The sequence below is a fragment of the Pogoniulus pusillus genome, chromosome 7, assembly GCF_015220805.1.
Source record: "Pogoniulus pusillus isolate bPogPus1 chromosome 7, bPogPus1.pri, whole genome shotgun sequence".
Classification (NCBI taxonomy): domain Eukaryota; kingdom Metazoa; phylum Chordata; class Aves; order Piciformes; family Lybiidae; genus Pogoniulus; species Pogoniulus pusillus.
The window spans coordinates 16545039-16568275 of record NC_087270.1 but is presented as its reverse complement, the minus strand read 5'-3'; the positions used below and the strand labels follow the sequence as shown (position 1 = coordinate 16568275).

Here is a 23237-nt window from a genome sequence, read left to right as displayed (position 1 = left end):
TTGCAAACAGATCAGATTTATAAGAAGCTGTAATTTCATTGTATTTGTCTCACTAGTAAATCTCACTACCATCACCTAATCAGTGAAAATAATCTTAGTAGCTCAGATGCAGTCTAGTTCTACAGAAGACTTTTTTGAACCTGTGCAAAAGCAGCAGGTAATTTTATTAAGTTCTACTACACAGAGAGTTATTTTACATTTATTGTTTAGAAATCTGAACAAAGCTTTGAATATGTGCATGTTCATGTACTGCTAGCATCTAACGCAGCAATCAGAACTGCCCTCGGTTGTTAGTTCAGATTGTATTCAAACATAAAGTGGTTGGTATAATGAACAGTGTCAATAAGATTAAAGTTAGATTAAACTAAAATCTTACATAAACAGAAGTCATAGGCCTGTTACCAGCTTCCGGGTCTGCTATAGCATCCTTAGAATCCTCACATGGTCTGAGTCTGCTACAGAAAGCCAGAATCCTCACATAATAGGGGTTTGCAAGGGACCTCTGGAGATCATCTGGTCCAACTCCCCTGCTAAAGCAGTGTGCTGGTTTGAGGCTGACTGGAATATTTTAAATGAGAGAAATTAGATTATAGGCTGTGAAAAGGAAACAATGATGAGGTCTACTTCACTCATAGGTTTGCTGAGATGTATAAAAAAAAAGACACAGAGATAAGACATTATCCATCTGTCAGAGTCAGTGTTTATATTTTCTCCCTGAGCTTCTGCTGTTCTGTTTGGATCTGTGTAACCCAACTAATCATTCTGCTTCTAACCTCCCTTGCCAGTCCTCCCAACTCACCTTGCACATAAGGCAAACTTTGAGATGGAGGGCTGGAAAGAAGGTAGAAGGGTGGCTTGGAGCCCCTCCTGGGGACTCTGATTTCTGGGAGGGGTACTGTGTTTCTGTATTACTTTTAACTTGTATATTTCTGTATATACCTGTAAATACTTGTAATATATTGTAAATATCTGCTAGTATATTGTGCTAAGCTGTGAATATAAAGCTTCATTCCTTAATTTCCATCCAGCTGAGTCTAGCCTGGGTGAATTTCATTGTGTGTGGCAGCAGGTAATTCCCAAACCTTCACAAGCAGGGTCACCTAGAGGACATTGCCTGAGACCATATCCAGGTGAATATGAGAAGTCTCCAGAGAAGGAGACTCCACAATCTCTCTGGATAGCCTGGTCCAGTGCTTTAGCACCCTCACAGGAAAGATTTTTCCTATGGTTAGGTGGAATACCCTGCACTATAGTATGTGCCCATTGGCCCATGTCCTATCACTGGGCACCCATAGAAACAGACCAGGTCCATCCTCTTGACTCCCACCCTTAAGATACTCATAAGCATCAATAAGATCCCCTCTCAGTCTTCTCCAGGCTAAACAGTCCTGGTCTCTCAGACTTCCCTCATCACAGAGGTGCTCCACTCCCCTCAGCACCTTTGTAGCCTGCTGCTGGCCTCTCTGCAGTACTTTCCTGTCTCTCTGAAACTGGGGAGCCTATAACTGGACCCAGTACTCCACATGTAGCCCCACCAGGGTAAAGGAGGAGGGGAACCCAAAAGAATTTCAAAGAATAACATAGAGATAACTTAGTATGTACAATCTGAAAATCAGTCAGTTTTCTGATGCCTAAGAGTTTAGCAGTATTTCAACCACCTCTCTTTTCTGATCTCCTCTTCTACACACTCCTGCTGCAGCCAGACCTCTTTCTAGTCTGCTTGCCTTGGACACGTCTTGAGCAGTCTGTCATCTAGCCTCCCTTTTCCAGTCAGCATTCTTTGAGGTGTTTGTTTTCCTGTAGCCTGACATACAGGGAGAAACAGAGACAATGAAATTATACAATTCATTTTTTTCCTTATGCTAGGTTGTGCATCAAACAATAAAATCAAAATCTTAAAGCATGGTATTTATTTTACCCCAATACATTTTAATACTCTTCTGTAATTGGTACAATTAATTGTGAGTAAAATAATTTAATTTCTTCGGAGCCCATTTCCCCCATTAATCACTAGATCGAATAAAAATTCTTGTCAAGATTTAGCAGATGTAGTAATGACAGCAATTGGCAGACCAAGTCAAACTGTTATAAAGATAAATTGGTTAAATTATTAATAAACTCTCCTCCTAATAATTGCTTTCAAAATAGTATGACCTGAAAGTGAAATAAAATTCATCCTTCTAAAAATTACTAAGATTTAAAGATTCCTAACAAACATCATAGTATTCTCATCCCAACTTGTTCAGAGCTGGAAAAGAGCAGTCTGCTTGAATGGATAATCTACAAAACATTATTTACTATGTTAAAGGCCCTTCCTCTGACTGAAATCTGCCACTAAGAGAGGTTGATAGTCCATTAATTAAATCTCATGGCAGTAAATTAACACTCTCCACAAATACACACTCTAAGTAGAGCTGTACATTCAATAGTCCCCTCTCCTCCTTTTTCCTCTCTGTACTTTGTATTTCAGGATTGTCTGCTACTTTTATTTCAACAACAGATGTAATTTCCAAATAGAGACACTTCTCCTCAATGCTCTGGAAGACAGGGAAACCATATTCTGTTTTAAACCTACTAAAGTTAGTTTAGTTTCTCATTTGTCGTCTTCCCTTTTTCTTAGTACTTGAAGATCTAACAATTCAGTAAAAATGATTCTCTGCACCATATCTCAATACATGAATACAGTGATTTAAGTTCTTGATCTAACTGTCAACAACAGGCATTTAGAGATTACCTTAAAGTTCAAGGCTCCAGACTAATGTGTCTTTTCAGCCACATGAACACAACTGTGCTCACTTCTATTTTTTCTTGTCAGAGTTTTGTTGTGGTGAACAGAATTTTAAGAACTGAAGACCAGCAAATGCAATTAAAGTATAACATTGAAGCCTTTGCTAGCACAGGACAGGTGATGATCTCTGTAGAAACAAACTGGAACTACTGGATCACTTAAGCAAAGGCATGTAACCTACCTTTTACTAATACTTCTGAGTACCTTTTAAAGAAGAAAAACTATTTTAATGATCAAAACAAGCTTTAGTTATTTTATATCCATCACTATACCCTTCAGAAGCTCAATATATTGTACATATATACCACAAGGAAAAGGGGTTTAATTATCCTGGCTTCATTTAAAAAGAACCAAAACAAACCCAAACAAACTTAGTATTTCAATACAGAATTCTCAAACACCAATATGAAGAGAATACTAAATACTTTGAACAGTTATAACATTTTTATGGCTTTTGATAAACCAAAGCCCTCAAATTATATGGGCAGATGCAAAACCATCCAAAAGGCAGCATAATTACACAATCTTAGCTGACTGAGACAAGCTAAGTGAAAAATGTTACCTTTGTCTCTGGGATTACATTACACTTGCCCCCAACCCAGTGTTTTCCTACTGCACTTTAAGGTAGGATAGATACTTTGACATTCATCTAAAACAAATAAAGAACAGGGATAAATTGAGATGCTGATGGTAGTTAGTAAGATTATCGATAGACAGTCAAGAGGTTACAGCATGAAACAGCTAGGACTGATGCAGTCAGAAGGGAGTAACGACTAATAAATGAGTTGGAAAGCACCTGACTGCAGGATACCCTTTATTTTAATGTTCAATAAAGAAAAGAGAATTGGTTGAAACTACTGTTGAAGCCTCATCACTCTTTTTTTGTAAACTCTACTTCTCCCTTTCTCACAAGTCCCTTTTTCCTAAGGGCTCAGGTCTATATGACAGCAAGCCTGCTTCTTAGGAAAAGCAAGAAATTTCCAACTTCTAATTGTTCTATTGCGTCACCTAAATCTCTTGCAATTCTCCCCCTTTTCAGGGGGAATCAATGCACTGTTACTAACACCTCTGCATCGAGTTTTGGAGGGCATCTTACCCTTTGCACATGTACTGAAGATGTCTCTGTCAAAATGACATTTCAGTGAAGACTGGCTATTATTCCCAGGTTTAACCGACAGCTTGACTCAACAAGAATAGGCCAGCAGTGCCTACTTTATTTTTCTGTTGTTTGCTTTTTAAAGAAATGTCTCAATTCTCCTCTCTCAAGATCTAAGTTGCTACCGGGTGGTTGGGTAAAATCACTAATGTACAGCCTTAGATGAGTCAAAAATAAATACTACAAATTTGAGCAGTCATTTCTTCATCCCTCCACCAGTCGGCAGCAGCAAGAACTGGTATAAACCCATCAGTGTTCCACGACAAAGAGATTTTCCACAAATCCTGATTTTTTTAAAAGTATCACTAAAGCACAGTTCAGTTGCTTTGTTGATGAAAGCGCATTAGAGTTCCTGTTTTTCTCCGCCAACCGCAGCAGATTCAGATGCAACAGGATCTTTATTACTTCCAGCAAAAGCAGAATTAAAAGCAGCTTCCTGCTCCTCTAAAGTCACAGTAGCACTGGATCCTGTAACAGATGTGCCAGAAAAGGCTGGTCGTTGCTCTGTAATCCTTTCCAGGTCTGCTGTTTTCCTACCTCTTCTTCTGCCCAGGATTTTTATGTAATTAGCTGGCACAAGTCCTGTTGTTTGGCCATCATAACTAGCCAAAAGCCAACCACGGATTTTGGGCTGTTGTTCTGAAAAAGAAAATGCAAATGCATCAAATTACAAGACAATTCAAAATACACCAGAAGGTAGATAAGGGCTAATCACACAGAGAACATAACTCTGCAATAGAAAGCAAACACAAATTACTTCACAGAAGAGAGATGTGACTAGGGAAGCATTAGGAAGGTATGCCGAGGAGTAATGTGAATTGCAGGTTGTTCTGAAACTGATGACATCACCATATTGTAAATGCTCAGGGATCTTCACAGCTGTACAGCACATGAGAGAAAAAGGTAACCATAAAATACACCCCGAGTATGTTTAGACTGTCATAACTTAAGGAAATTGAACAAAAGTACTCTGCAAGTTTTATTAGAGAAAGTAGTTAGAGAAAAACAATCAGTGTGGATGAAGAGTTTGGTCAATTAAAGTCAGGGTTTTTTTGTTTTAATTTTCAGGTTTTAACAATATGACTTATTTCATGCATGAAGAGAAAAATACAGAACTACAAGTGTACCTTTGGGTGCTAATTTTAGCATGTCACCAGCATGGAAAGAAATTTCTTCTTCTGAGAGAGCATTGAAATCATATTCTGCTCTTCCAACTACGTGATCATCTTCTCCACTTGCCCAGTTACTGGATACTGTTTCCAAAAAGAATCAGAAGTTTATTTGTCTTGGATATAAAGTTTCAGAGGAAAACTAAGAAATCACTTAATTTCAACAGAGGAGCAACAAACAAAGTACAATTTGTTCAGTCAATCCAAACAATACTTCCCCCCCTGCACCAAATGCCACATTTAATAGAAAGGAATCATGATACTGGAATCACACAAAGCTTCCTAAGAAGTTGCACCCTAATTCAACAATGAGCTACTTCACAGGTTGTTACTTGTATCACGTGCCTTAAATTCAGCACTGCACTCCAGTATCTATTAACTTACACATTCCTGTAGCGCGAGATGAATCGCTACACATGTAATAACAAAAGGAACAATATACGTATCACTTCTCTTATGTTGCAGATCCTCTTTACCTGTTTCTTCATCACTGTATGTAGAAAGCAGCTTCCAAATCAGATAGGGACCTCCCAAGATAACAGCAAAGAACAAGAAAATGGGCCAGGATTTTGCTGAGTTAGCCTTGTCGTCAAGACCGACACGAGCTACTGTCCCCTCACTTTCAGCCCACAAATCTTCGTTCTCAGAGCTCTTCCGCAGACCTAGCAATCGTTGTAAACGTTGGTAGAGGTATCTTATAGTTCTCACTAAAGCAAAAGCTGAAAACACCTTTGTGAAGTGTACTTTGAGGCGGGAGAAGTGATTTGCTACATCCAACACAGCTCTGAAACTGTTGTACACAGCTGAAAAGGTAGCATCCATCATCATGCTGACCGAGGCGAAGGCATGCACAATACTTTCAATGGACTGGAATGCGCCTCTGCTGCTCTCTTCAGCCTGCTGGACAAACCTGCTGGGGGGAATATCATCTGCACGGAAGCGGTTATAACCCAAACCACCATATCCATAACTGTAAGGACTATAGCTTCCATAAAAAGAGGTTCCATATGAACCATAGCCTGGAGAAAAAGAACTAGTATATGCTGGCCTGAAAGTACTCAGACTACTGCTTCCCATTTGCTGCGATGGTCTTGGCAAAATAGGTGGAGGTATTCGTGCAGCTGTGGGTTGTCCAGGCCTGGTCAGCACGTTGTCACCCAAGTCGGCAGACCTAAACAAATTGAGACAAGCAAGATCAGTACTCATCTGCATCTTCATTGCCCTAGAACTCTTAGCTAACTATGTAACTAAATACCTTAGTGTGTTTCAGCAGTGCTAGGATAGGGAACCTGGTAGCCAAACACTCTGCACACTGCACAACATTTGTGGGAAGTAAAAGTTTTCATCAGGAAATAAAGGTCTTTCAGGGGTAAAAAAATCCAAACAAAACATAATGAGCTATTTGGTGTAAATGAGGAACTGCAGTGTATTTGAAGCATACACATTGTATGTATTGTACTGATTAAGAAAGCATGAAATGCTAACTCTCAATCCATCAAACCTGATGCTGTAACATGTAGGTCATCTCTCAAACAGAAGCCTCTTATATGCAGTCAAGAATATTTATGCACTCTTCCGTCTGAAAGCTTTATTTCCAACACTCCTCTATACAATAAGTCAGTGATACAGTAGGAAGAAAGTTTGGAAACTCCTTTGGATCCACCCTGAGAGAAAAGTGATGTGATCTAATTGAGAATCCAAGGAATCATACAACATATGAAAGGGTTTTGGAACCCAAACTTCCCCCTCAAGCTGAATTATCAAATTACCTCTGCGTAGCATGTCAAGGGACTGAATCTACTACTGTTAACTGTTGGAAAAACGGTATTATGAGCCAATTATTTGGTTTTTAACAAGCTTTATTCCTTGTATGTCTGTAAATGTAAGTAATCTTACCTCTGCCCTTCATAATACGATAGTAAGTACTAGACTGGGATTTAAATTCTGCCAAGTAGCTGTCCTGCTTTTGCTGTCTTATTAAAAACCCCAATCACATATTATCACCCTAAAATTCAAACGCTGTGACACTGTCCTGTGTTTACACTTTGTCCCATGACTTCCCACTTCTGTAGTCCATTAAATTCACAGGAGGGAAAAAAAGTCAAGTTTGAATTGCTAGGGAGCTGCTGTCTTCTGCATTGCTTTCAGTGTGAAGCATACTTACTACGCTATTTCCGTATAAGGTAAGGTTCAAATTCCTCTCACCAAATCTAACAGGTTCCCACAGCAAAGAATATTTACATCTCTACAGTGTTTGTTTTGTCCGTTGTAGACTTTCGTTCTCTCAGCAAAAACAGATGCAAAAATCAGTTATCACAGAAAAGAGTTACTGCAACGTACTAAGTCACACCGCAGTGCCCTCCCCTGAAGTCCCCACTTCTAAAGCCACTTGAAGGAATTCAAAATAAGCTAAATAACCCCACCAAGAAAAAATAACATTGACTTTCTTGCTCAGCAAGCTTCATCTTACAGTGAAAGCAGCAAAGTTTCCGTTTAATGTTTTAATCTTGGGCTAACCTTTTGCCCAGTTTCAGATCACTCTAACTGCAATCACTAGCACCCAATGAAAAACAAGACCAATCTTCAGGTACCAAGCCTCCCTCGCGTTCTGATAAAACGAAAGGACTTTGCAAACACTTTCCATACAACATCCTTCTCTGTGAACAGGTTGGGTTTTCTGCAAAGATTCAGATTGCTGGTTGACAAAAAGACAAAAACACACAGACGCATCTTTTCCACTTGTTGGGGATGACACCGCAGCTTCTCCACTCCTACAGGCATACACACATATATATATACACACACACAAACGATACAGTCCCCAGGAGGAACCCACACTCTGTCGATTCGTGGCAACACCTTCACAGTAAACATACAGCTTTCTAAAGGTACAAATGCGGTTTGAAACCACTGCTTTGCAGGAGCCTCTCACTCCCTCTCTCCACTGACAAGTATCTCACAGTGATCCTTCCCTGCCTGGCACACAACTCTCATTAAACCAGAGCGAACGACTACAGCACACCCCAGCTCTCTCAAGCTGCGCTCAGCCACTAGCTTGCCAAGGCTCTGCCCGGCTGGGCCCGACCTTTGAGCTCGCTTCAAGAGGCGAAAGCCAGGGCGGGAGGCCCGGGCAGGGGAGGAGCCGCTGCTCTGAGTGGGGCGAACACCCAAAAGACACAGGCAGAAGCCCGAAGGTCGGCGCAGGCACTCACTGGAAGGCCGGCGCCACGGCACCCGCCAGCCGCCGATTCTCCCAAGGTTTCGGAGGCGGCGGCTGCGACGCCATGTCCGCCTCGCTGTGGGCCCCGCTCTGGCGCCGGCCCGCCCCGGCCCGCCGTGCCGCGCTCTTCCGTTCGCCCGCCCACCGGCAGACACGATGGCGAGAGCGCCGAACTACTCAACAGCCGCCCGTGGGGCAGGGCTTCCCGCCACGGTATCCCAGCGATACGCTCTGCCTGTCCTCTGCAGAAGCCTGTGCCGAGTCCGGAGGCACATCCGGGAGAGGGGGCGAGGCTCCGCGTGGAGCTGCTGTGAGGTGATCTTCGCTCCCCAGGGAGCGCTCTGGGCAGGGGGCGGCGGCAACTTGGAGCCCACTTGCATCTGTTCCGACCTTCCTAAGGGAGGGCGTCCCGATGCTGTACTGTCCCCATTCTCCCCACCCCGGTTTAGCCGGGGAGGGTCTGTAACGGACCTAACGCTCGGGGCGCGGTTGTGTGGGATGGGGAGATGCGGGCTCTGTGCCCTCCTCGAGATGTGAGGCGTCGGGCTGGGAGCGGGGGCGCTGAGCTTCCCCTTGCGCTGCTGGGCCGGGCAGGGCTGGGCTGTCGAAACGCGCCTGTTGTGTGGCGGGGGCTGCGGTCACGGGGAACGTACGAGGTCTCGGGTGTCGGGTGGGGAAGCAGCTGCCTCGGCTCTGGTGAGTGCCAGGCGGGGACCCGCCTGTGCTGCTGCTGCTGCTGGTGGAGGTGGCGTTCAGTCAGCCCCTGGGTTTCATCAGAAGCTTCTCAGTGTTTTTTTTCTTCTTGAATCTCTTGGTTCAGACGATTAAACAGTATTGTAGCAGTGTTTTAGTTCTCATGAAGCTGGGTCGACCTAACAATACCTCGGAGTATGTTTGGGAATTTTTTTTCCTTTTAAAGAGGAAGTTTGAAGTTCTCTATGTAGTCCTTGATTTTTGCAGCTTAGCGTAAAGAATCCGAATCCATATCCATCAGAAACAAAATTAATTGCAGTAATAACTTCTCCCATCCATCCTCTGAAAGTTTTCCGTGGTTGAGATATTTCTATGAAAGGTACTTCTGACTAGGATGTGACATGAGAGATGTGACATTGTAGCTGGCATGAGAATGCTGGTGTATCTTGCCTCTACACCACTTCTTGCAATGGAAAAACTAAGAGGCTATCAAATAATGCTTATAAGAGCCATGTCCAAAACGAAATCTGGTGGTACATCCATCAGTAGGTGTTGTGGAGGCAAAGTAATTCCAGAGACACCAGAAGATTGTAGGAAAGATTTGTTAACAACAGACAAACTACACGGGATCAAAGGAATCTCCCACATCAGAAATAACTGCAAGCAGAGGTATATACCCTGCATACACATTTTCTTGTGATAACTGTTTATAGCTGCCCTGGGTGATAGTAGACTGGGCAAAAGCTCAGCATAGCTTTGTCAGAACTCTCAACTTGGCGCTTCTCAAGGAATCATAGAAAGTTTTCCCTGAGTCAGTGGTCTTTTTGGGTTGGTCTTCCAGTTCTGTTGTGCCTTTGATTTAAGTCAAACACCTATCCTAAACTTTTATAGGGAAAAAAAACACCTGTGATCTTAAATATGATGTAGTTAAGTGAGTCCTTTTGTTGTTCAATTGCTGAATGGTGTTTATTCTAAACATTTTTCTTCTCCTATTTTAATTTTAGAATTATCCATCATGTCTTCACTAACAGAAAAGGACAGAGCGATTGTTCAACTGTTACTGAACACTGGTACTTGCCCTCGGTGTATTTTGAGGTTCTGCCGTGTGGGATCACAGACACTTTACAGACGTGCATACAAGGTCGCTCTTTGTATTCCTAATTAGAATGTGTGAACATAGGAACGCAGTGTGCTTTGTGCTACTTTGGAAGACAAGGTGGTTGGTTTTATTCTTGTGTTCTTGAGTTGAGGGGAGAACTCTTCGCAGCTTGAGTTAAGAACAATGGCTGCTGCTACACTGTGTAATTCTAAGAAATTACAAGAATCATAGAATGTAACAACTGCTCTGAGTTAAACGTTAAGCTTAACTGTGGAAGTTGCTATGTGTTCCCTTAAAACACCAGAAAACAGGCCAAGTTAGCTTCTGCAAGGCATGTGTCTGTAACTTTTGAAGTGGAGCAGCTGTGACTGTTTGCTCTGTTCTTTCTCCTTTAATGGAATAAGTACTAAAGGGGCTGTCACAGAATCATAGAATCAACCAGGTTGGAAGAGACCTCCAAGATCATCCAGTCCAACCTAGCACCCAGCCCTATCCAGTCAACTAGACCATGGCACCGAGTGCCACCACCACCTCATCCAAACTTCCATGGCTCTTCTCGGTTCAGTTAATTTCCATGCCATCCATTTGCCAAGTCAGATGATGCAGAGGGAGAACCATCTATGCTGCGACTTTTTTGCTTCATCTATCCTTTCAGTAGAATTGGTAGAGCGATGTAACTGAAGAATTGCTGAGCACAGATTCAGGTTCCTTTCCCGTTAGTCAAACACTGTGTTATCACACATGCTTTTTATCAGACCTTAGTGCTGAAATTCAGCATTCTTCACATTATTCTTAGCTGTGCACAATCATTCTTGCCTTTGACTTATATTTGATAACCTTCAACTTGCTTTCGCCTATTTGTCCCTCCTCCATATAAGTTCCTTGAGGCCTCTTTCATCATGTAGTCCAAGTAAATATCTCCATTTATGTGGTCTAATCCCCTGTCTTTACACTCACAACTTTTTATGTCTGTCCTGATTGTTTTAGCTTTGTCTGAGTTTAGACTCTCCGTAATTAGTTTTAGACTTTGTTTCTTCCTTGTCCTTTTCCATTTTCTATCAATCACTTGAAAAGTGTTCATTCTAGATGCCATTTTTAATTCTTTTGCATCTCTACCTAATTTTCCTGTGAGCTGCAACAACACCGTAACTGCTGCCTTTGCTACTGAAGACCTTTTAATAAATCTTTCTCAACTTCTGAACGTCTTTCTCTCTTCCTAAAATTCAGAGGCATGCAGGTAATTCTTCTCCCTCCTCACCAGCACATCCTTTAATTTTTGTAGGCTTCTCTCTGTACATGAAATCCTTCCTCTGTGTATTTAATTTCACCCTCACCTGAATGTGCTCTCATTTTCTTTTACTAGCCGATTCTCTTCCTAGTCATCTGGACTAATGCAGTTGGAAGTATTAAATTCTAACATAATCTGAATGACAAAAAGGCAATAAACATCTATTTTCATTGGATAGTGATGGGACCAAAGATAAATGCGTTTCTGCAAATCAGGTCTATAAAGTGTTTTCACTCTTGGATGAGATGATAAAAAGTCTATTCAGCCAAATTCAATTTCTCTGGCTAGTGTATTGAAAGAAATATAGCTTGGAACTTTTTATTGTGTCTTTTGGTATACATTCCAAGTAATTAATTGCCATGTGCTAAGGCTGCACTGGAATGATTCTGCCTTTTAGAACTGTGTTTGTAAGGACTTGTTACAACATTGGAGAAAAGAGTAAAAACCAACGATTCCTCTCTTTATATTAGAATTTGATGAAGGATTTAGAAGAATTTCTGAGAAATAACCAAGAGAAAGAAGATAGGGTTTGTTTTGATGTAGTTGATCCACCGTGTAAGAGAATCAGACTTGAAAACACGGAAGGGCCTGACGACTCGAACCACAATGGAGCCTTCCAGCAGGTTCCTGTGGCTAATGATGAAAATACTGCAGTGGAGAACTCACCTATGAAGGTTTGCAATGTCTGCTTGGGAATTCTGCAGGAGTTCTGTGAGGCTGACTTTGTCAAAAAGGTAAATACCTGTCCTTATCTTTCTGTGTACTTTTTCTGGAGCTTGTGTACTCTGGGGCCTACAGCACAGAGCTGGTGATTAAGAACATGATGCAGTTAAAGAACTCGGGAAAAAATAGTGGATACCAAACTGCAATATGTACCTATTTTGACTATTTGAAACGTAGATGGCGCCGTTCAGCTATTAACTGCTTGTCAACAGTGTTTGCATCCCTCTTCTGCGCCTGGGAAATAAATTCTGTTGGTGTGGCTGTATTTTACCTGTAATGTAACCACTACGGGTGTGATGGAATGGCTGCTAGAGGCACATTTTCCTAAGAAACATTCTTAATGTAGACGGTAACCTGAAGTTCAGCTGCTTGGGTTACAACAAAAACCTCACAGTAAATGCCGACCTCTCCTCGCTTTTCTTTACATGAAGGGAAATGCAAGAGATATCAGCTGCTGTGCTCTTCACCTTAACTACATGTTATTAATATAGCATGAGCCTGTCTTTAAAGTGTACTACTACTTAGAAAGGCACAGAGAATGAAAATCTTTTGGTGATGCAACAGAGCGTAGATGATAGAGAAAATAGGAGAGAATTTGGCCATAATGAGTGTTGCAGACATCATCTCAGAGCAATAAAATTGCTTGTGTGACAAACAGAAAGATAGATGAACCATTTGAGATCGTTAGCAGAGTTTTAATAGATAAGAATTTGGTTTAATAGTATGGATATATCTGAAAATGGAGCTAAACAGAAATCATAGCATGTAGTTTCTGTTGCAGTGCATGATGGTGTTTTTTTTTGTTTCCATTGGTAGAGTATGTACCTGTTTACAGAATCCACTTCTAAGACTCATTTCAGAGTTGCTCTCTTGAGTAGTAATGGAGTATCTAGCAGCATTTGTTAAGGCACCACAAAATCTGATTATTTTATAAGGAGAGTTCCGTATCTGAGATGTTGATTTCACCTTAAAAGCTCAGCATTCATATTTAACATTCACTAAAATCACTGATGTTTTGGACCACTTCATGTGTATTTGCGATTACTTCCAGTGGGGACATCTGGCTGTCAACTCCTACTTGCCTGCTTTAAAATTATTGATGTGTGTCTGGGTTCTTGCTTGATTTCCAGTGACAAAACAGGGTTGGTTTTTTTGTGATGAAAAGCAATTATGAATTATACTGTGGATAGCTGTTTGTCCCTGTCTTATCCCAGGGTCTTAAGTATTTTTTGTTTCCATAGAATTATATCACTGCTTGGAAGAAAGACGTTCTGAGTCAGCTGTTCTAGACTTTGGTCACTGTGGTGTGATTTGTCACACTGAGATTTCTATAGTCAATTTGTCTTAGCCTTAAAACATTGATTTTGGTGTTTCATAGCAATAAGGGTACAGTTTGGTAGTAACTTTAAACAGAAGAAAAAAAGCTTGTGTTTAAATAAGTTGTTAGAGATCACTCTGGTTTTATGTTCAGCATCTAAATCCTAAAATATTATCAACTCCATTGTTGTGGGTTAATATTAAGTCCTTCTCTTATAGGTATGCCAGAAGGTTAATTCTGCCAACTACCAATTCACTGGTTTTGTGTTTTCTGTGTCACTACCACCACAGCTGTCTGTTAGGGAGGTAAGTGTGTACAGATACTTCTTGATAACTTAAATGCATATTAAAGAAAGTAACTAAGGAATGTACAAGCTGGAGCTGATTGGATTTTTAATTGCTATTGCTTAAAAAAAAAAAACAAGCCCAAAAACCATGTTAGAAGCAAAGTCTGCTCTCCCCTTCCTTGGTGGTGACTATTATTTTAATTAATAAAGTGTCTGAGTTGCTTCAGTTTTCAGTTAGCCCACGAGTTCCTTTACATCTGAAAATCTAACAGGAGTTTCTTTAAACCCTTGGTGTATTGTTCCCTTTGGTACAGATGCCAACTCTGCTTTGTGAATATTTGCGAAGAAGGAACTGCACAGCTGGTGCCTTTCCTGAAATAAATGATAATTGGTGGTGCAGAATACAAATGAAAGAATTTGAAGAAACTCCTTAGCTGTTCAGCATTTTAAATTATGTGAAAAGGGACATTTTAATAGTCACCTGTCTTGGGCACTGTTGAAAGTCTAGATTTGTAAAACTACAATTTATACAATCTAGATTCCTGAAGCTAATGATCCTGATGGCAATTTTAATTGAACTTAAATTGCTTACATTTCAGCTGTTTAGTTACAGAAAATAATGATAGTATGGAGCAGTGTGTAACCCTGGTAACTAATTTCTCTTAATACTAAACATAATATATCTTGACAATAAAGTGACGGGTTTTGCTTAGTTGTAAGATGTTTTATGACGTTCCCCTGCTTTCTGACATAAAGTGATGCAAAAATACTCTTCTAAAGGGCAACATGCAGATCTTTACAATAGATACTGGCGGTGGTAAGAGGTAGTAGAAGCATCAAGTAAGCGTGGCAGAAAGAAGTGTCTCGGACACCTCACTGTGGTGAGGTCTTTTCTCACCCCACACAGTTTGATTGTTAAATAATCTACTACACTTCTAGTGCTGCTTTGTACCCTTAGTTCTGGCATTTTGGGCAAAATGCCAGTGTAATAGCTGTGTTGTGCTAACAAATATTCCAATTCTCAGTCTTCTTGAACGTAAGATTTGCTGCTTGCCATCTGAGTTTAAGCATAGTTGATATGTTTGCTTCAGCTGCCACCGTGGCTGGTAAAGTAACACCAGAACAAAAGGCTTTGTGCTTTCTGTCTGGGTGAACTGCTGTTATTCCCATTTGAATTTATGGGTATCCAGAAAATGAGATGAGTGAAAAAAATCTCTTTCAGGCTAGGTGAGTTTATGGGTGCACACATGTGTGTCCATGATGCTCTGTAAACCTCCAAATGTAGGTCAAACTCAGAATATTCTGAAAAGTTTTTCCATCTTTATGCCCAGTTTAAGTGCTTAAGAAGAGGAGCTTTATTATTTTTAAGGTACTATAGATAAGTCTTTTCCATTTCTAGTCTATCTTTGCTAGTCATTACTGAGACCTCACTTACTCTTCATTACAGTCTCAATGAGGAAAAACCAAAGTGATGCACAGAATTATTTTGGCTGGAGTCCCAGCTGCAGTTCCCATGTTATTAGGCTCTTAATACATTTTCATTATGTATCTTTAGCTTGACAGCTACAGTTTATCTAGTTCAGAAATAACTGGGTTTTTTGTTTGTTGTGTTTAGTTTCGTGTTGTTTTTTTTCCATAGCATATTTAAGGAAGGGGGCAAGGAAAGAAAAATGCGATGTTGCTATTCTTCCTCTCCCTCCTCGTGAGTCTTTGCCAGAAGGCCTCGGTAGGGGGTGGTATTGCATCGCAGTTCTAGCTCCCACTGGTCTGAAGAAGCAGGACAAGTGTTTCTTTCCAGTGTTGAGACAGCCTTGCCTGTAAAAGGCATAAAAAAATTTTATATCCTTGGAGAGTTCCTCTTGCTGATTAATATGATGACAATATACTGACACTCTGTAAACTGGGAAAACTGACTTGGCAAATGCATTAGGTAGAAACCCAGTTTTATGTCTTTCTAATAACTTCTACATGCAATAAATTACTAGTTGGATAAAAGTGATGAGGTGTAATTTTTAACCTGTCCATTTGTTTCATTAAAGGTATCTTGTTCTTGTGTTCAAGCAAATAAAGAGTACTACAGTGCTTGCTACAGCCAAGCAAGTAAAAGTTGTGGTGTTGGTCTGGAAATGAATAGATGGAGTGAGATGAGGGAGTAGGAAGCTGAATACCAGCTCTGTTCTCTTTGCAAACAGTTTTTGTTCATCTTGGAGTAAGTCTGCTTTAGGAAGTTCTTGCTGTCCCTTCTCAGTCCCTTCAGACTTGTCAAAAGCTAAACCAGCTACTTGTATAGGTCTGCACTGACTGAAGGGTGGTGGCAGAGAAGGAACCTCCATAAAATCATGGGTCTTCATTTACCACCTATTCATTTACCACTTAAAAAAAAATTGGTAAAAACTGTTCCTGTTTTACTGTTGCAGAAAAGAAGCAATTAATATAATATGTCAGAATACCTCAAGTACCTGAATATGCTTTGTGTTGAAAGGAGGTCTTCTGGTAAATTCTGGTTTTAATTCTTTCAGCTGCACTGTTCGAGAACATATGTCATTGTATCCAGCCTCTTTCCCACTGACCTTTTGTCTGACACACAGATTTTTCTCTGGCTTTTTTTAACCAAAAAAAATCAGAAACTGCCTTTTAATATTACCTTCAACTAATTTAATTGTGACAGTTGTCATCCTGCCAAGTCTAAAATGTACAATAGGAGCCAAAGAAGAGTGGGGCATAAAATTTGCATTTGCATAGTATTTGTATCTGTAATGCAAAGAAGCTATCACCTCTTTCCACAAGTAAGATATTTGATTAAAATAAATCATAAAACAAGAGTCCCAAGTTTATGTCAGGCAACTATATTAGAATATGAAGTGAGTCATGCCCTTCAAAAGGGTGACTGTTAGCTATGTCTGGAGTCTCAGTTGTGATCCATCATCCTGGTACTTGCTACAAGGACGTTGATGCAAATAGCATCTGTAGTCATTACTCCCAGTAGGACTGTATACCTCATCAAGGAATTCCCCATCTTGAAGCTCTTTTCTAATGCAGTGAAGAAATGCTGTGGCTGGGATTGCACATGGTATTTCAACTGTTGCCACTGCGATCCCTCAGATAGCATTAGAATAATATCCTGCAGCTTGTAATCAATATGGTGCCTGAGCTAGTGTATTTCAGAAATATATTTGCTGTTAAGCAATGCCCTGCAGGCTTGAGCTCTGTAATGAGCATTTTTCATTTCCAAACCACTTCACAAACATAAAGTAATTATGAAGTAGAAGGATCTGATCCCTTGCTTCACATACAGCTGGGAGAGAGTGGAGCAGGGGGATGAAGGCATAGGAGTGGAGAAATTTGGCTGGCTTGGTGTTTGAATGTGATTTGGAATTTGGGATCATTTGGTTTCTGTGCTCACAGAACCCTTATCTATTGTTTGCTCTAAATTGAAGGGTGAAAAAGTAATTTTTTCAATTATCTTTCAATTTTGAAGTTGAGAGATGAGTTGAAATTTGACACATGGTCTCATTTTAGCATAGCTACTCAGGTGCCTAAGTTTTCTCTGTTTTGTAAGTGTACCCCCATATAATGGGAAAGAAGTGAGATTGTCCATGCAACTGAGTACCAAACCTGTATGTGCTTTAAATCAAGCTATGTGAGACTTTAAATTGACATTCATCAAATGGAAATCTAGACTGAGTCTTATGGTTGTCATGTTTTCCAGTTCAGAATTAGGTTCAAGGAATTTCAATTGGAAACTATTTTTATTTATGATTTCATCTGGGTTGTTTTGCAAACAGGATTACAATATACTTCATGGCGTTTTGTGAACTGTCTTATTCATACTGTCTACATATGCAGGATAATGAATCACACTGAATTCGATTAAACAGGATTCCATCAGTGCAACTGTATCTATTTTACTCAGTAGTGTGCAATTTTGTATGCCACATATCTAACAAAGTTTGTGTGTCTTCTCTCTGCCATCTCTCTTTCCCATTAATATTTCTAGCACTGTTTTAGGATTCCCTCATTCTTTTAGATGGACCAAAGGAAGAAGAATAAACGTTTTTTTTCTAATTGTGTTCCTCTATCAGTAAAGAAAAGAGATCTATGATGTGGTTCCCTCTGATATCAATGAAATGATAACACAATCCTGGCTTTGCTTCTGTGGCTGGGCAGTGACTGGCTTGAGAGCAGCCCTGAGGAAAGGAACTTGGGGGTGCTGTTGGACAAGAAGGTCAATATGCGCCATCAGTATGCTCTAGTAGCCCAGAAAGCCAACCAGATCCTGGGCTGCATCAAGAGAAGTGTGGCCAGCAGGTCGAGCTAAATGATCCTCCCCCTCTACTCCACACTGGTGAGACCCCACCTGGAGTCCTGCTCCTAGTTCTGGAGCCCCTATTAGAAAAGGGATATGGATGTGCTTGAACGTGTCTAGAGAAGGTCTATGAGGATGATCAGAGGGCTGGAGCACCTCTCCTATGAGGAGAGACTGAGGGAGTTGAGGCTTTACAGTCTGGAGAGGAAGAGGCTCCGAGGTGACCTTATTGTGGCCTTTCAGTACCTTAAGGGGGCTTACAAGAAAGCTGAGGAGAGACTTTTAGGATGTCAGGTAGTGATAGGACTAGGGGGAATGGAATAAAGCTAGAAATGGGTAGACTCAGACTAGATGTTAGGAAGAAGTTCTTCACCATGAGAGTGGTGAGACCCTGGAATGGGTTGTCCAAGGAGGTGGTCCAAGCCCCATCCCTGGAGGTGTTTAGGGCAGGCTGGATGAGGCTCTGGACAGCCTGATCTAATGTGAAGTGCATGGGGGGCGGTTTGGAACTGGATGATCCTTGTGGTCCTTTCCAACCCTGACTGATTCTATGATTCTAAGATTCTATGATTCTTTGATAGGTATTTTTGGACCTCTTAGTTAGAATTATTTCCTTGAAAGTGGTCAATAATTCTTTGGACATAATCACGTCTTTTATTTCCCATTTTTGTAAAGGATGATAACTGAATTTGTTTCTTTTGGTTTTGGGCTATTTAAGATTTATATGTCAAACCATGTGTTTAGGCACTTTGTTTCTCACTTCTCTGTATGGTGAATAACTGCTAGTTGCACTTGACTTAGGCCATCAGGGTCTTTTTCCAGTTATAATGTTAATATTAAGTTTCAAAATGTGTTTAATGCAGGCTGAGCTTGATTTCTTGATTTTTTCTGTTTTTTTTTTTAAGGCTGGATGGGATTTGAGATGAATTGCAAAGTGATGTCTTACAAATAAAACCAAACCTACTTTTCCACTTCTGAAGGAAAAGTTAAATTAAAATCCTAATATGTCCTTCTTGTCCTGAGGTTTTTAGAACCTTTTCCCTTTTGCTAAAAATATCTCAAATTGGGTTATTTTTTTTTTGTTCTTGTTTCTCCCTCTCTCTCTCTCTCTCTCTCTCTCTTTTCTTCCTGGACATGGCTGGTGACCTACAAGCATGCTGCTTGGCTGCTGGTAAAACAGGAAATGGGGTGAGTAATTTTTGTCTTGGCAACCTTCATACCACTTCTATTAAAGAGTTATCCAGATTTTTTTAAAAAGAGAGATACTATAACTGCATTTCAGCATAGCAGAATGAAGCATGATGAGAAGCTACATCATGCCATGGACCTGCTGAGACATGTGCGTTAAGAGAAAATTTTAACCAAGCAGTTAATGCTGTATTTTGAGATCAAGACAGTTGGGTTCATATGAAGGTATTTCTGATAACAGCTGTGGAAGGTGTAGACTCACTTCCTATGTCCTTGGCCAAGTTTTTAACTTGCTTCATGCCTTCAGAACTAAGCATGAGGAAACTAAAAATTAAGATGTGTTGCTGTTTTATTGGTTAGGGTTTTTTCATTGTTTGTAGCTTTTGCTGTCTGTCTGACAAGAACTCTTTTATACAGACATCATTAGTCTATATAAATGTTGAGCAGGCAAGAAGTAGAGTTTACAGTCTTGTCCAGTTCTCTAATTTGCTTGATGCTGATGCAGGACAAGATGGGAGCTGGTTTTTGTGTTTGGCTTGACCTCAGATGGGGTTTCTTAACTCTTTTGACTCATACTGTGATCATTGCTAGGATGTGGCATTTCAGCTTGGACTGCAGGCTGTGTAACTGTGCAGCTTTGCCTTAATGTTCCTGAGAAGTACCATGATGCCATCTGTGAGCCAGAATCTTGTACATGGACAACATAATGAAATGCAAACGTCTTCTTTTTGCCATTGTATCTTACATTAACAGTGACTGAATTTAGCTTACAGTAATAGTGACTGAAAATCCTTGGTCAAATCACAGAATCAATCAGTTTGGAAAAGACCTCTAAGATCATTGAGTCCAACCTGTCACCTAACCCTTCTAATTAACTAAATCATGGCACTAAGTGCCTCATCCAGCCTCCTTTTAAACACCTCCCCTCAGGGATGGTGATTCCACCATCAGCCTGGACAGCCCATTCCAATGGTCAACCAGTCTTTCTGTGAAGAATTTCTTCCTAGCAGCCAGCCTAAACCTGCCCTGGCTCAGTTTGAGACTCTGTCCTCTCGTTCTGTCTCTGGGTGCCTGAGAGAAGAGACCAACCCCTGCCTGGCTACATCCTCCTTTCAGGTAGTTTTAGGGAGCAATGAGGTCTCCCCTGCGCCTCCTCTTCTCCAAGCTGAACAACCCCTGCTCCCTAAGCTGCTCCTCACAGGGCTTGTGCTCCAGCCCCCTCACCAGTCTTGTTGCCCTTCTCTGAACACGTTCAAGCACCTCAATATCTTTCTTAAACTGAGTGGCCCAGAACTGGACACAGTACTCAAGGTGTGGCCTAACCAGCACCAAGTACAGGGGCAGAACAACCTCCCTTGTCCTGCTGGCCACACCATTCCTGATACAGGCCAGGATGCCACTGGCCTTTTTTACCTCCTGGGCACGCTGCTGGCTCATGTTCATACTGATGAAAAAACAATCGAGAGAAAGGTATTAGTGCAGTGTGTAGAAGTTAGTTTTGACTCTTCTTTTTTTTCATACCTCAGTGTGCCAGAATAGTTTTAAACGGTTGATTCTTTGCCTGCTGTAGGATATTCTTACTCCTGGCCAAATGAGAACATATTAGAGACATTTTGAACAGATAAATTGTTCTTATTGGCAAGAGGAAAGAAATCCACCGAGGATACTGAACTACTACAAGCTGTGGAAGCTGTCTTGGCTGGAAACACCATTTCAGGATATTCATAGAAAGCTGGAATAAATGATGGTGAATCACTTCCTATGTTGAGAGTAATTTAAAAGCAATTATTTCATTAAATTGTTGGGAAGAAAATGAGGCCCTGTAGGGCAGATACTGCCCACATAGCCTACCATTGGTGCCATTTGTAGAGGAGGACATGTGCTTTGCTCTATAAATTTCAAACAAGTGATATGAAATTATGTGCTGGCATCCTTGCAGGCATCCATACCTCTTCTTCTGCAGGCAAAGACGCAGAAGTCAAGGCCTGATCTTGTGCCTGCAGAGGTAGTTGGACCTGTCCTAGCAAGGTCAGCTGAAGCTGTTATCTGGGCTTGCTCTTCCTTTTAGGAATTTGTGCCCACTGGAGTTCATGCTCTCCTTTAATGATGGACTAGATTGTCTTCTTAACAATACATATAAGTCTAAGTAATAATTTATTAGTTGTTTGTTGTTGTTTTTTAAACAAATAGTTCTTATACATCTCTCTCTGCTCTCCTCTAGGTAGACTCTGGAAAGATTTTTTGCAACTTCTGATCTACCACAAAGCTGCGGCATGAATTCCCTCAGTGCATGTTCTTGTACAGAGGAAATAAAGACTCTGTTTAAATGTTAGTGAAAGAAACACTGGCAAATAGAAGCAGGGCAAAACAAGATAATACTTAGGGTGAAAACTAGGAAGCTCCTTAGCAAGTAGCTGTGTATTGTCAGCATACAAATGCTGGCAGAAATGCAGAGGCAAAGACAGGGAGGAGGTAACATAGTCCTACCTGTGCTTGAGCTGCTTGTAGCTTAGGTGTTTATCGGGAAGCATCTTACTTAGAATCCTGGTCTGACCTAACGTTTCTTTAACACTTGGTTTGTTAATTTTCAGTACAAAGATCCAGTGCTGGAATAGGAGGCCTTGAAACAGCCTTTCATTCTTTCATGCATGGTCTATATTCTTAGTACTTTTGTCCTTTCTTTATTTGTGCAGTGCTTATTTACCTGACACCAGTTATTTGAGTTTGTCTAGAAATGTTGTATGTCATGTATTTGTATTTGACAGACTTCTGTGCAAGTTATTATTTCTTTGTGATTCAGAAATCTGGGCCTTTCCTTGTCAAAGGATGACATTGTTCAGCTGAAAGAAGCTTATAAGTGGATTATTCATCCTCAGCTGTCAGAAGAGTTGGGTGTTCCTGCTGATGGAAAGGTGTTGTATAAAGAAGAAAATACTTTGTGTTTATTTTCTGCTCTTTTTATGTGTTCATTTGTGTGTGTATATTTATACAATTATATATATAACGGGAAAAATAATTGCTCTCCCCCATTATTAACAGATAAGCACTACTATGGTATTCATTGGAAGGGGGGAGGTTCTCTTAACCAGAGATCTCCTAGATTTCAGTGCTGAGTGGTCCTATCTTCATTTTTCTACACGTAGATCTTTGCATCTTCTGAAACCATTGTAGCCTTCTGCTAAACCTCTGACTTTTGGGCTGCAATGAGCCATTTCCAGTTTTTACATTTTTGAGCATCTCTGCATTTTAGAGGCTAAGGAACACTCACGCTTTCCTGCTTTGCTCTCCTGTCGCTGCCAACACTGTTACCATTCTGTGAGGTAAATCCTTCAGTTAGAACTTTAGCACAAAGGGATTAAGATACATTGCTGAAACACACTGAAAGAGGAAAGACTGGTCCTTGTTCACTGTAATGAACGTTAGAGATAGGTATGTTGGAACCTGCAATACCTGTAAGTAGGCAATGGAAATGTTTTCTCATACCCTGTTTCCGGGTTTCAGACTCTGACTAGCATTCTTTATAAACATGCTAAAATATCTGCTGAGGACGAGGCAGGCTGAAGTTTTTACTTGTCATCAGTCACAGGACTGACCCCAGGACCGGACTCACTTAGTCTTTACATTGATTTGTCAGCTTCCGTGATAATTACAGATTGTCTTTTCCCAGGAGTGCTAATTGAAAGCATCCCTTTTTTTTTCCTTAGTGAAGAAAGAAATGCTCAGTTGCGCCGAAGATGAACCAAGAAGAAACAAACTTAACAAGCCTTAGCAAGGCTCTACAACACTTGGCACGGAGCCACTCCAGACATCATTGTATCATAAAAGTTACTTGTCTAGTGCTTTTTATCTACAAGGCACTTGAATATTAGCCAATCTTTTCAATAGCCCTCTTGAGGTATTCTGGTATCTGAATAACAGAAGTAATGAGTGTTGTTTGCCCAAGGCCAAGGAGGGAATTGGGGCTAGAATTGAGATTACACTAGAGTTTCTGGTCTAGCTGTCA

General features: G+C 40.7%; 2 protein-coding genes across 3 annotated transcripts in view; one reads left to right on the top strand and one right to left on the bottom strand.

Moving 5' to 3' along the window:
* Positions 1 to 1895: 1895 nt before the first annotated feature.
* On the bottom strand, positions 1896 to 8471 carry PEX13 (peroxisomal biogenesis factor 13). Its single transcript, XM_064146076.1, has 4 exons — positions 8326 to 8471; positions 5590 to 6284; positions 5072 to 5197; positions 1896 to 4583 (listed from the first exon to the last, which is right to left on the bottom strand). The coding sequence occupies exons 1-4, from the start codon at positions 8397 to 8399 to the stop codon at positions 4288 to 4290; spliced, it is 1191 nt and encodes a 396-aa protein (XP_064002146.1). The 5' UTR covers positions 8400 to 8471; the 3' UTR covers positions 1896 to 4287.
* The window catches only part of PUS10 (pseudouridine synthase 10), a 31442-nt gene continuing 16568 nt past the window's right edge, over positions 8364 to 23237 (top strand). The window contains exons 1-6 of one of the 2 annotated variants that reach the window (XM_064146074.1): positions 8364 to 8648; positions 10031 to 10167; positions 11884 to 12147; positions 13673 to 13759; positions 19200 to 19234; positions 22035 to 22146. In XM_064146074.1, coding sequence (XP_064002144.1) covers positions 10042 to 10167; positions 11884 to 12147; positions 13673 to 13759; positions 19200 to 19234; positions 22035 to 22146 — 624 coding nt within the window. In that variant the 5' untranslated portion in view covers positions 8364 to 8648; positions 10031 to 10041. The remainder of the gene's footprint in view (positions 8649 to 10030; positions 10168 to 11883; positions 12148 to 13672; positions 13760 to 19199; positions 19235 to 22034; positions 22147 to 23237) is intronic. The other variant, XM_064146075.1, reaches the window with a different exon arrangement.

What these genes read in the sequence shown, in the direction of transcription:
- PEX13 (XM_064146076.1), bottom strand. Translation starts at nt 8,399, where the DNA reads ATGGCGTCGCAGCCGCCGCCTCCGAAACCTTGGGAGAATCGGCGGCTG. An exon ending in GCCGTGGCGCCGGCCTTCCA is followed by an intron (nt 6,285 to 8,325) that starts GTGAGTGCCTGC and finishes CAATTTGTTTAG; the next exon opens with GTCTGCCGACTTGGGTGACA. An exon ending in ATACAGTGATGAAGAAACAG is followed by an intron (nt 5,198 to 5,589) that starts GTAAAGAGGATC and finishes TTTTGGAAACAG; the next exon opens with TATCCAGTAACTGGGCAAGT.